Raw genomic sequence first — 12,197 nt, 5'->3', positions numbered from 1 at the left:
GGGGAAAGCATCTCTGTTCTGGTCACTTCAGTTACTTTCAGACGCTGATGTCTCGGCGTTGAAATGCTGTTTTCTTCTAACTTTAGAAAACCACACACACACAGGAAACAATAATATCTACAGAAAGAAACACAACTGGCGTTTTTAATACAAACAGCAGCACAGAGAAGCTGGAGGAAGATTAAAATGGACAGGATGGAGCCGACAGAGATGAAAAGGGACAAGGAGAGAAACTGAGAGGGAGGCAAAGATGTGATGCAAGAGGTGGAAAGGAAGAAGAGGAAGAAGAAGAAGCAGAGCGAAGATGAGAGAAATCTGTGTCAGAGGAAGTAAAACAAGCAGGAAACAGACACGCAGGTAACTTTGTCTCTCAGCAGCTGTTCAAGTGAAGTTTCATTTAATCTCGTTCAGTTCTGCGTTTAATAAAATGCTTCAGTCTTTTCTTTAAAAGTGAACAAATAGAACAACTTTTTCTTCATTTACACTCTTTATTTTTAACATGTGAACTAAACTGAAATGCATTTTTTTAACTTTTGATCTTTGTAGACTTTCATCAATCATCCGTCTTGGATGTAACTTTAGATCAGTGAATCATGAGCCTGTGAACTATGTGCACCAAAGTAAAGCTCTTCAGATTAACTTTAGTCAGCAGTTAGAAGTTTCCTTTACTGCAGTAAAGCAGTGTAAAAATACTCTGCTCTCTGCTCTCTGTGTGTCATGGACGCAGAGAGCAGAGAGCAGCAGGTCTGTGTGTCTGTTGACGGAGCAACACACACACACAGCAGAGAGGCCGCAGCATATAAATCTAATAATAAGTGTCTGTTGTGGTGCCACCATGTGGTCAGATGATTACCTGAGCAACAGGTGAGACGTTGGACGTGTAGCTGTTGCGGTCTGTGAAGCTGAGATGATTCTAGGGCCAAAGCACAATAACAACAACAACAATAATAATAATAATAATAATAATAGGTAAATAAATATGTATAATTCCACAAGGGTTGCTCCTATTGGACAGCGAGCAGGAAACACGTTCAGTAACCGTTCAGATATCTGGAGTTCATGTTTTTATCAGCTCGTCCTCACAAGATAAACAAAAACAAACTTTACTCACATTTATGCATCTAGCAGCCGCAGCAGCACCACTGCTGAAGCGAGCAGTTCAGATGACGTCAGTGTGAGGTGACGAATTTCCATAATTAGAGACGGCGAGTTGGATAAAAACACACAATCAGTACGATAAATTACATTTTCCAACAACCAGCAGTACAGAGGTCAAAGGTCACAGCTGCACTGTAGGAGGAGGATGATATTACTGTGAGGAAGAAAAGGGAGGATTTCTATCTGAGAGCGTCATTAGAGCGAGAAGAAGAAGAAGATTGATTCAGTGGCAGGAAATCAGCAATGTGAGCAACTTCCTGATGAGTCCGTCAGCGGAGAGAAAACTACAGATCCTCCCAGCATCCTCGGGGTTAAATGTCTCTCATCAGCTGACATTGTTGCCTTTAATCAGCATCATATCGTGTGTGTGATGGGAGACGCGTCGCTGTTTGTCCTGCGAGCTCTGCAGAGAAGTGCAGCAAACTTTGACCAAGTTTGGTGATTATCTTCTATTAGCGTCAGCGGAGATCACATCACAGCTCGACTGCTCGCCCCTCGTCCTGCATCCGATCCTCTTCTATTAACTTCAAAACCTCAAGACACAATACAGTCGAGTCCCAGGAGCCCGTCCTGCATCTGCAGCATCCTCAGCAGGGTCGGGGGGCGTCCGTCCCGACTTTTATCTTATATTTGTGAAGGAAGAAGCGTGTTAGAATCAGATTTCACACATAATGCATCTAATTTCCCTTAATTGCTTCTTTTCCTCACATCTTAAGCCCCTTTTCAACCAAAACGTTCCAGGAACTAACAGAGGACTTAATCTGAAGAACTAAACTAGGAACTAAAGGAACCGGGTAGATTATGCCGAGTGGAGCCGTGTTGAATTAAAGGATCATTCTGCTGATTTTCTATATTTGTCTTCATGTTTGGATCCAAAGAACTGATCTACTAACCAGTGATGTGTGTGTTGTTGCACTGAGTCACATGTTCCTTCATCATGAAGAGTTTGTTTAGACTAATAACAGCATCATGTCTTCAGTCTCCAGAGAGTAGTTCTGTGTACGGCAGACGCCACTGAGCATGTGCAGGAACGCGGTTCTGTTTACAGCTTGTTGTGCTGCAGATCAACACGTCTGAACTTAATACTGAAGGTTCCTGTACCGCTTCCTCCGTCAGAAACGCAGGTTTAGCTGCTGGAGACGCAGGACAGAAACACGTTTTTAGAGAAATGAGATGTCAAAACACATTTATGTTTTATTTACTGGGAACTTTTTCTTCTTTGGTTGTCTTGGAGGAACCTGTGTGATGTGTGTTTCTATTCATTTTTTAAACTCTTTATAGCTTTTTTACGCATAAAGTAACATTTTAGATTAAATTTAAGCTTATGATTTCCCGCCTCCTTCATACTCATTCAACTGTAACACAATTCAGACTTCATCACATTAGTTCATCTTTTCATGACTTTCATACATTTTTACTGAATGCAGCTCATGTTTGATGTTTAGTTCAGGCTCCTTCAGCACTAAAGGATTTCCACTTCTTTCATTTCAGTTTCCAGTTTGCAGCTTTTACTGACAGAATCTTGTGAAAGTTGTAACTTAATGTACCGCGGATCAGCTGAATATTTAACTGGTTTTAGACCAGACTATTCCAACTAAAATCTCTAGCAAACAACCCGAGTGTAGAAGAGCAGAGCAGCCTGACCTCAGTGCAGCAGATCCTCTTCACTAAACACTGAGATATTATTATTCTGAGCTTCACTCGACTGAAAATCTCTGAGTTCAGCTGCTGAAACCTCTGCTGATAAGTGGAAGGTTTCCTCCAGGGAGAGACGGAGAGAGAAAGGAAGGTGTGTGTGATGTGGTTAGGGTTAAGAGGGTTAGGGTTAGGAGGGTTAGGGTTAGGGGTTAGAATTAGGCGTAGGAGGGTTGAATCGAGGGTTAGGGGTTAGGGTTAAAAGGGTTAGGAGTTAGGGTCAGGGTTAGGGTTTTGGGCTAGGGATTAGGGTTAGGTTAGGGTTGGGGTTAGAATTAGGGTTAGGGGTTAAAATTAAGGGTAGGGTTAGGAGTTAGAATTAGGGTTAGAGTTAGGAGGGTTAGGGTTAAGGGTTAGAGGTTAGAGTTAGGATTAGGGTTAGGAGTTAGGGGTTAGGAGTTAGGGGTTAGGAGTTAGGGGTTAGAATTAGGGTTAGAATTAGGGTTAGGAGGGTTGAATCAAGGGTTAGGGTTAAGAGGATTAGGAGTTAGGGTCAGGGTTAGGGTTTTGGGCTAGGGTTAGGGATATGGTTGGGGTTAGGGTAGGGTTAGGGTTAGGGGTTAGAATTAGGATTAGGGGTTAAAATTAAGAGTAGGGTTAGGAGTTAGAATTAGGGTTAGGGTTAGGAGGGTTAGGGTTAGAATTAGGGTTAGAATTAGGGTTGGGGTAGGGTTAGGGGTTAGAATTGGGGTTAGGGGTAGGGGTTAGAATTAGGGTTAGGAGTTAGGGTTAGGAGGATTGAATCAAGGGTTAGGGTTAAGAGGGTTAGGAGTTAGGGTCAGGATTAGGGTTTTGGGCTAAGGTTAGGGGTTAGGGATAGGGTTGGGGTTAGGGTTAGGGGTTAGAATTAGGGGTAGGGTTAGGAGGGTTAGGGTTAGGGGTTAGAATTAGGGTTAGGGGTAGGAGAGTTGAATTGAGGGTTAGGGTTAGGGGTTAGAATTAGGGGTAGGGTTAGGAGGGTTGAATTGAGGGTTAGGGTTAGGGTTGGGGTTAGGGATAGGGTTAGAGTAGGGTTAGGGATTAGGAAGATTAGGGGTTAGGAAGGTTAGGGGTTAGGAAGGTTAGGGTAGGGTTAGGGGTTAGGAGGGTTAGGGTTAGGGTTAGGGGTTAGGAGAGTTGAAGGGTTAGGGTTAGAGTAGGGTTAGGGTTAGAGTAGGGTTAGGGGTTAGGAGGGTTGAAGGGTTAGGGTTGGGGTTAGGGGTTAGAGTAGGGTTAGGGGTTAGGAAGATTAGGGGTTAGGAAGGTTAGGGGTTAGGAAGGTTAGGGGTTAGGGTAGGGTTGGGGTTAGGGTTAGGGTTAGGGGTTAGGAGAGTTGAAGGGTTAGGGTTGGGGTTAGGGGTTAGAGTAGGGTTAGGGGTTAGGAGGGTTGAATCGAGGGCAGCTGGACCAGTCAGTTTAACAGTTTATGTAACTTCAACTGGAGAGAAAACAGAGATGAAAACAGGAAAGTGGAAATAAAGATGGAGATGGTTGTCGTGGCAGCAAGTCAGCTGTTTCCCTGGAGACTGTGTGTGTGTGTGCGTGTGTGTGTGTGTGTGTGTGTGTGTGTGTGTGTGTGTGAGGGCTTTAATAAGCTGCTCTGACAGACTGATGGAGATGAAGAAACATGACAGATGTGATCTTTGAATGACAGCAGCGACCTTCAGACTTCACTAGAATGTTAAATATGTTATAATTACAATTCATTTTGACGATTTTATCCGAAGCGACGTCGACATGAAAGTGAATCCAACCTGAGCAGGATGTGTGAGGAGAGAACAACAACAGTAATGAAGCTTCAGGTCTGACAGGACGTAGATGCAGGTGCTGAGGTGTTTGCTGGTCTGTAGTTGAAAGTTTGGTAGCTCGTTCCATCAGCGGGGAACTGCAGAGTCCAGCTGGTGACTGAGGGTCCTGCTGTGGTACCAGGCAGGTGAGCGGGAGGGACTGTAGACCTGGACGAGGGAGTTCAGGTAGGCAGGAGCTGTTCTATAAGCGACTGTCAGGGTTTTGAATTTGATGCAGGCAGCAACAAACTCAAAGAAACTAAAATATATTAATACAAGACCGTTTACTTCACTTCAGATCTTCATTGACCCACAACAGCAGATTCTTTTTACCAGCAAATCCTCCACATGAAGCTCAGATATGTGGTTTAAAGATGATGGTTTGGGTTAAAATGATCACTTTGTTAAGGTCAGAGAAACATGTGGTGTAATTAACATGGGACACACACAAGAACTTGTAAAATATATTTTTCATTTTATGTCTTTAAGGTTCATCCTGAACCTTCGTCATCATTAGAAAGTGAAGCTGACACGTTCCTCCTCCTCGACTTCCTCCTTCAGTCGTTATTCATACGACCTCGTCAGCAAAACATATTTTGTGCGTTGCTGATGTAAATGACACACACTGCTGTTATTCCTTCATCATCTTCATCATCACCTAAGCAGTTCAGCAGGCGCCGCCGTCTCACCGGAGCTTCAGGGTTTGAGTTTATGGCCGTTAGCGGGCGCAGGAAAACCGCCGCCATCAGGTTTAAACTCATCTAACAACTGTGTTGGAGCCTCGAAGCCGACAGGAAATGAGACGCTTCAGTCCTCAGTCGTCAGGTCTGCTGGTTCTCGGCAGCGTCGGATGCATGTTGGTTTGTTCCGGCTTTAATTTCCTGATTATCGATCTATAACCAGCTGTTCTTAAAACACTGTGACGTCAGCGAGTGTTGCTTTCTACCGATGGACGGTATCATATACAAAGTGCTTTTTAAGACAAAGTCAAGTCTCAAGTCTTTTTTTTTCAGGTCTCAAGTCGTTCAGAGCGAGTCTGAAGTCTCAGGTGGATCAGAGTCCCGGTTCAACCTCAAGTCTCTGGTCTTTTAAACCTGATGGACTCCAGTGATTTAGATTTAATGACTCTGGTGACAGTAACGACCTGATTACATCCCGACCTATACGCAGCTGTTTTTAAGGCTTCTGGGGCAAATCCAAGTCCTTTAATTCAAGTCTTCAGTCTCTCAGAGAAAGTTTCACCGACTTCAAACCTGAAACTGTTCATCAGAACCTCAAATGTATCATGTGAGTGTAAAAACCTTTAAATGTTCTTTTTCTGCAGCCGTTTGTGCGTCGTAATGACTTTTCACAGCCTGTGAAACCTGTTAACGCCTCCACTGAAGAGCCTCGACTCGGCTGCGTTTTATAACCGACCGAGTCTATTTCCGTCTCCTCGCTAGGTGAACGAGGCGTTCAGGTGCCCGAGGGGGTTCGGGATTTATAGCGGCTCGCTGTCGCCTTTCTCTCTCCTCACTTACATCACAGCCCACGCTGGTGGAAACGAGTCCGCAGAGACGGAGGAAGGCTGCTGATGGAGAGAGAGAGAGAATGAGTGATAAGGCAGATAAATATTGAGTGACTGAGGGGGCGAACGAGTTAGCAAATAAGTGAGGTGGAGAGAGGTAAATATAGAGCGAGCGAGCAGAGCAAAGCATAATGATTTCATGATAAATCCAGACACAGTTCAGTGAATGAGCTCCGTGTTTACAGGTATATGTAGAGAGCAGAGCTGCTGTTTGCTAATAAATGAAACATCACACGGCCAAAAGTATGTAGACGTCCAAACATCAGGAGCAACAGTGAGGTGATGAGCTCAAGTTCTTCCTCCTGACTTTAACATTCGTCTGGTTTCCGTCCAAATGTAACACAAGTTTTAACTGAATTTCAAGAGAATCAGCAAAAGAAATACGAATGCTTGTTTGTTTCCGTCCACTGCTGTTGTGTGACTGTTAGCAGATAAACAGCAGGTGGCGCCGATTCTCCAGTCGGCGCCATTAAACCGTTGAAGAAGAGTAAAGTAAAGTAGAAGTCTGCACTCATCTAAACAGTAACTTGGATCAGTGACAGGAGTTTAAACTATGAGGATGCACCTGCTAACGAGGGAGATGATGGATGAAGACGTAGCTATGGCGACAGCAGGGTGAAGCTGAGTCGATGGCAGACATTATAAACAGATTGAATAAAGAGTGATGTGCAGGTGATGCAGATGCAGACAGAAGGTGATAAACTGAGCTTGGAAAACACGTCGTGCCAAATAAACGAGGACGTGGGCTGAGCGCCGCAGTCTGAAAAACAAAAAGTACCTCTTCACTCTCTCTAATGTTTCTGGGGAAATATCCGCCCGCCTCCAGAAACATCACGCCGACACCAACTTCCTGCTGATGGGTTCTGACTGTAAGTTGGTTTACTGGAGCGTCGCCAAATGTTCCCTCTTTGTTTGTGTGTTTGGATGAAAAAGTGAGTCACGGAGACGTCTGGCTGACTTTGAAAAAAAGAAGAACTTTGGCAGAAAAAGTCTTTTTAATTTCAGAGTTTTGATTTTGTTTGTGGTTGTTTTTCTTGGAGGACGTCGGCGTCGCTCCGTCTGTCCAGAGAGAGACATCTCAACAACCTAACCCTGAGATAAATGATGGATGACTGGTTCCAGTAACAGTTAGTGGGACTGTTTTCTGATGAGTTTGAGGTTCCTCAGATGTGAATGTTTTCTGGTTTCTTCAGTCAGTAAACTGAAGATCTTTGAGTTGTGGAAGAAACGAAACGTCGTCTTGGACTTTTGAGAAACACTGATGGACCAAGCAACTAATTGATCGATCCAGAAAACAATCAACAGATCAATCATTAGCTGCAGCTCTCAGTGTGTATTGATCGATCAGCCCTGATCCCTCCTGCGAGGTACTGCGATGACTGCAGTCGACAGTAAAAACCTGATTTGTTGCCACTTTAAAAAAGGATTTGAAGGTCAGATGAGCGTCGGCGCCGTCGGAGACGCTGTGAGGAAAGTAAATGGCTTCATTTACTGGAGCTGCAGAGATGCACGCCGCCGCCGCACTGTACTCTGTGTGTCTCATGGTCACCGTCTGTCCTCTGATTGGACAAATGTCACCCTCCTTTCCTCTAATTGGATGACCCAAAAAGGTGAATTTGTGTTTTCTTTTTTCTCCACCTTCCAGATTAAGCTGCAGATGAAGAATGTGACGTAATTTAATTAACGACTCCTTTTCTGGTCGCCGTGGTTATACATCATTGATTAGATTTGCAGGCAACGGTAACCGACGGCAACCGCCATGAGAGGAGGAGGCGCTGCGTCTGGATTGTTCTCCGGTCGATATTGTATCTTTTGTTTGTCTTAATTCCTCCTCTCCTTCCTGTCTGCAGGGCGGGGTTCGAACAGGATATCGAGGGCGACCACTCGCTTCACCCGGACAGCTGCCACGGTGAGATAAACACGCACAATCACCACGGCAACAGCAGCTGTAGAAACCAGTGAATTATTAAACCTCAGCAGTGATACAGACAATAAAGTGCAGCAGATAAGAAGACTGTGAGGGTTTCAATGAGATTAATGTTTCAGATGTTCTGTGTGTTTTGTGCAGCCGACGTGTTGGCGACCACACGGAACCAAGAGTCCGCCGCTGACTCCGCCTACGGTAAGAAACACAAGAGAGCTGGGCAAACAGCGGCCCGTGGCCCAAAGCTGGCCTTCCAGGAATATATTTGACAAAAGTATATCTGTATATCTGTATGTCTGTATATCTGTATGTCTGTATATCAGCTTCGGCCTGTTGGACCATAACAGATTTATTTTTCACACACAAACAGAAGTGAAGCAGACTGATATCCACTGAGAACAAAGAACGTCTCTAGTGTCAAACATTTTCAACCAAATAAGTATTAAAATAAGCTGCGACTGTCAGACATCTCTCAGAGTTATAAATAAACAGCACATATAGACGTGAACCTCACTGCTGACTGCTGTATCTAAAGCTGGACACACAGCAGACATCAAAGCTGCTATAAGTCTTCAAATCTTATTAATGGAGCAATAATTTCATAAATGAGACCAGCACACTAATTACAGGACCTGAATGTAGAGACTGAGACCAGAACGACGACTGACTCGGTATTTCTAGAGAGAAGTTGAGGCTCTTTGTCAGTTGGAGCAGGTAGCAGCTGTCAGAGAAACTTTAAGGTCCTTCAGCCTCAGGACGTGGTGGATGCTGACTGGTTCAAACCCAGTCAGACTTTAGCCGGCGTGTTTGTACAGTACAGTATCACAGCAGGGGATAACCGTGACGAGCTGAGCTGGCAGTCCTGACCATGGCTGACCTGTGACGGACGCCCCCCCCCCCAGTCAGATATCAGCCGTATTTCACTGTTTCCTGCTCGCTTTCAGCCGTCATGTTAAGTTACTGCTGATGAAAACCAGCATTTCCTGCTTCACTGCTTCATATTAAAAGCTTTTATTGTGAAGAATTTATGGGAAATTAAATGTGTTTATCACCTAATTAGCAGAGCTTCGTTAGTGTTGCTATTCTACAATAAAAACAGGTCAACACAACAAGATCTGGAGATATTTTGGAGCTGTTTGTTCAGCGGATCAGAGTACGAGCAGTGTGATGATGATGTCTGATGAAGAGCTGCAGTCAGCAGGATCTTACTGCACCTGCACCACGTCATCATCTTCTTCTACAGAGCGTCCCTGTAGCTGAACGGTTGCTCAGCACATCAGTGCAGCGTTCCTGGTTTGACTCCAGCAGAGACCTTTATCACATGTCATACTGTCTCTCTCGCCGTGTTTCCAGTAAAGGTCACTGGAGGTCGGTTATTGTTTGTTGTCGGCTGGTGTTCGCTGTGTGTGATGCCACATCCTCCGTAGGTTGGAGTTCCTGTTGAGTTCCTCTATCCGTAGTGAGTCAGTAGCTGAAGCGTCTCCTGATCTAAAAGCCCTGAGCAGCTGTTTGACTGATGGTTTCTCGTTCTGCTCTCAGATCCTTTTGCTAACAGTGACATTGTCCACGCAGTAGTTAACGCATGTCGATACAGATGAAGTGAACACATCCAGGTCTGTCTGACGGGCAAATATGTTCCAACAGTCACGGAGTTGAGAGACTGTAACTGTCCTGCTGGTCGGTTTAGTGTTGTTAGAACCAGGTGGGGGTGTAGTCCTGTAAACGTCCTTTATGTTGCAAACAGCTGCTTATTTCCACATCCAGCAGTTACGGAGCAACATCATCATTCATGTGGAGTCGTGTTTCTGTCCAATATTCACTCTCTTTTAGCTGTTTTTGCTCTCCACCAGCTCCTGAGGGAAATATCTGGCTCTTTAGCTGCTAAATGCTCCACTATGTTCACCAGCTAGTCTACAGCTAACTGTTAGCAGCTAGTCTACAGCTAACTGATAAACAACGAGCTGAAACTCACTATAAAGTCACTGATAATTCTCTGTAGGTTCATCTCTACGAGACAAACATACATCGAACACTTCTTCCACTGCAGCAGATTTATGAAACGTTCCTTCAGCCCAGAGAATCATGTGACTGAGTCTCTGAGAAGACGAGAAGTGAAGAGCGGTTTGTTGATGGGTCCGGCTCAGCTGGAAGAGTCTCGACTCCACTAACGAGCTCAAACTCAACTGGAAGAAATCCAGTTATTCCGCCTCATTTGACTGGTGTTGGTGTACAGTAAGCCTGTCGCTCGGTCGGACGTTATTACCCTCCACTAGATCACAATCCAGCAGATCAAAGCGGCGGCCACTCTGTATTCATAGCTGCGTCTCTGCTGCTGCTACCTGCCTGTCAGGAGTCCTGCTTGTGAAGCGGCGAGGAGGTATTGTCATTCACAGAGCGACAGCAGACCCGTGCACTGAATCCCATTAAGGCTCTATAGTGTGATTAAAGCCAGAGAGGAGAGAGAGGCAGATTCCTGATATGTGGACTACTTGACATGAACTCGGTCTGTCGTTCAGGAACACTTGAAGCGAACTGAAGTGGCTGCATCACATCAACAGTTACAATAGCTGTGATGAAGAAAAATACAAAGAATGAAGGATGAAGAAAACATCGCTGAGATAAATGAAACTAAAAACTACTTCCTGTAATCCGCGTCTGAATGACGTCTTTCATCAGGCGTCTCACGTCGTCGTCGTGTTTTGTATTTTTGGCTGCGTTCCTGATTCAAACGTGCTGCTGCGGTTCAGATCCTATCGAACACGCTGAAGTCCACCGGAGCAGCGGTTTTAAACCCCCGCAGTCCTCGCAGCTCAGAGAGCAGCTCGCTTTGTATTCTGCCTCCTCAGTTAATTGCATTCACCTGGCATCTAAATGAGGGCTCGTTAGACGACTGGAATGAAAAGTACGCAGTTAAAAAAAAGAGGAAAAAGACAAGAGAGGAGCTCGCAGAGCCGAGAGCTGCTGTCCAAGAGAAACGAGTGTAGAAAACACACATTTCACTACCTGCTGCATTTAGGAAGGTCATTAAATCACATGACTCAAATTATGTGTTTAATGAATGTTCAATTGGCTCATTTTTATCAAGCAAACATCCATAAATCTAATCTGATCTAATCTAATCTAATCTGATCTAATCTGATCCATAAAGATGCTCTATGACTGCAGAATCATCACATTTGAAGTTTTCTGATCATCATGTGACCTGCTAACAGCTGATTCACTGAACAAACGAACGCTGTGAAGTCGTGACTGCAGTCGTAAAGCAGATGAACATAAAGTCGACAGCAGAACAAAGAGCAGATCAGATATCACATTAATCTGTAAAAACTATTCTCCTGTCAAACAATAATAATCTGAGCAGAGTCGTAACCTGCTGTTATCAGCGCAGAGTTCACTCTCTATTAACTTTAAATAATCAAACTGATTCATTCAGACCAGCTGGTTCAACTCATAAACACATCATCCTCTTCTTCTTCTTCTTCTTCTCTCCGTTTGGTTCCTGTGTTCAGATTAAACAGAGCTTTTCCTAAACATCCTCCAGAGTGTAAATGTGAAACGCCGGCTTGGTGTTGTGGTGCGTTCGGGTGTTGTGCGGCGTTTTATTGGAAGAGGAAGAAGAAGAAAGGATAGCAGCGATGGCGGACGGCGTCGTGCGAGTGTTGTTCTCTTCATTGTTTACAGCTTGTTCAGAGTTTAACGTCGTTGTCGACCGTCTTTCTCTGCTCAAACTGTTGGAATCTGCTGCGATAAACTGAACGTCAGGAACGGAAACGGTTTATCGTTTCTTCTTTGCTGGTTTTCTGCTCGTCTGTCCTCCGCACATGCTCAGTAGGAGGAGAATCACCTGCTCTGCTGTTTTATTGTTTTATTGTGGTTGAAGGTATTTGCAGAAACTCCTGCTCTGTAGTTTAAAGATGCTCCAGACATGATTTATATAAAATATTCTCATTATAACAATACTTTGTGTCTGATACGGTTTGCATCTCCTCGTTCTCCCTCGTTAAGACTCCAGAACCTGTGAATCCTGCTGGACGCCAGATGTTTCACGTCACTCTGTGTCAGTTACATACTGGACCTCGACTGGCTC

At 44.6% G+C, this 12,197-nt stretch overlaps 1 protein-coding gene across 1 annotated transcript in view; it reads left to right on the top strand.

The window, feature by feature from the left end:
* Positions 1–12,197, top strand: part of LOC121913383 (semaphorin-6D-like) — a 51,348-nt gene that overhangs the window by 13,777 nt on the left and 25,374 nt on the right. The window contains exons 10-11 of the mRNA XM_042436092.1: positions 8,037–8,095; positions 8,255–8,308. Coding sequence (XP_042292026.1) covers positions 8,037–8,095; positions 8,255–8,308 — 113 coding nt within the window. The remainder of the gene's footprint in view (positions 1–8,036; positions 8,096–8,254; positions 8,309–12,197) is intronic.

The sequence above is a fragment of the Thunnus maccoyii genome, chromosome 15 (assembly GCF_910596095.1).
Source record: "Thunnus maccoyii chromosome 15, fThuMac1.1, whole genome shotgun sequence".
NCBI lineage: Eukaryota > Metazoa > Chordata > Actinopteri > Scombriformes > Scombridae > Thunnus > Thunnus maccoyii.
Note: the sequence above shows the minus strand (reverse complement) of the source record. Positions and strands in the feature narration are given on the sequence as shown.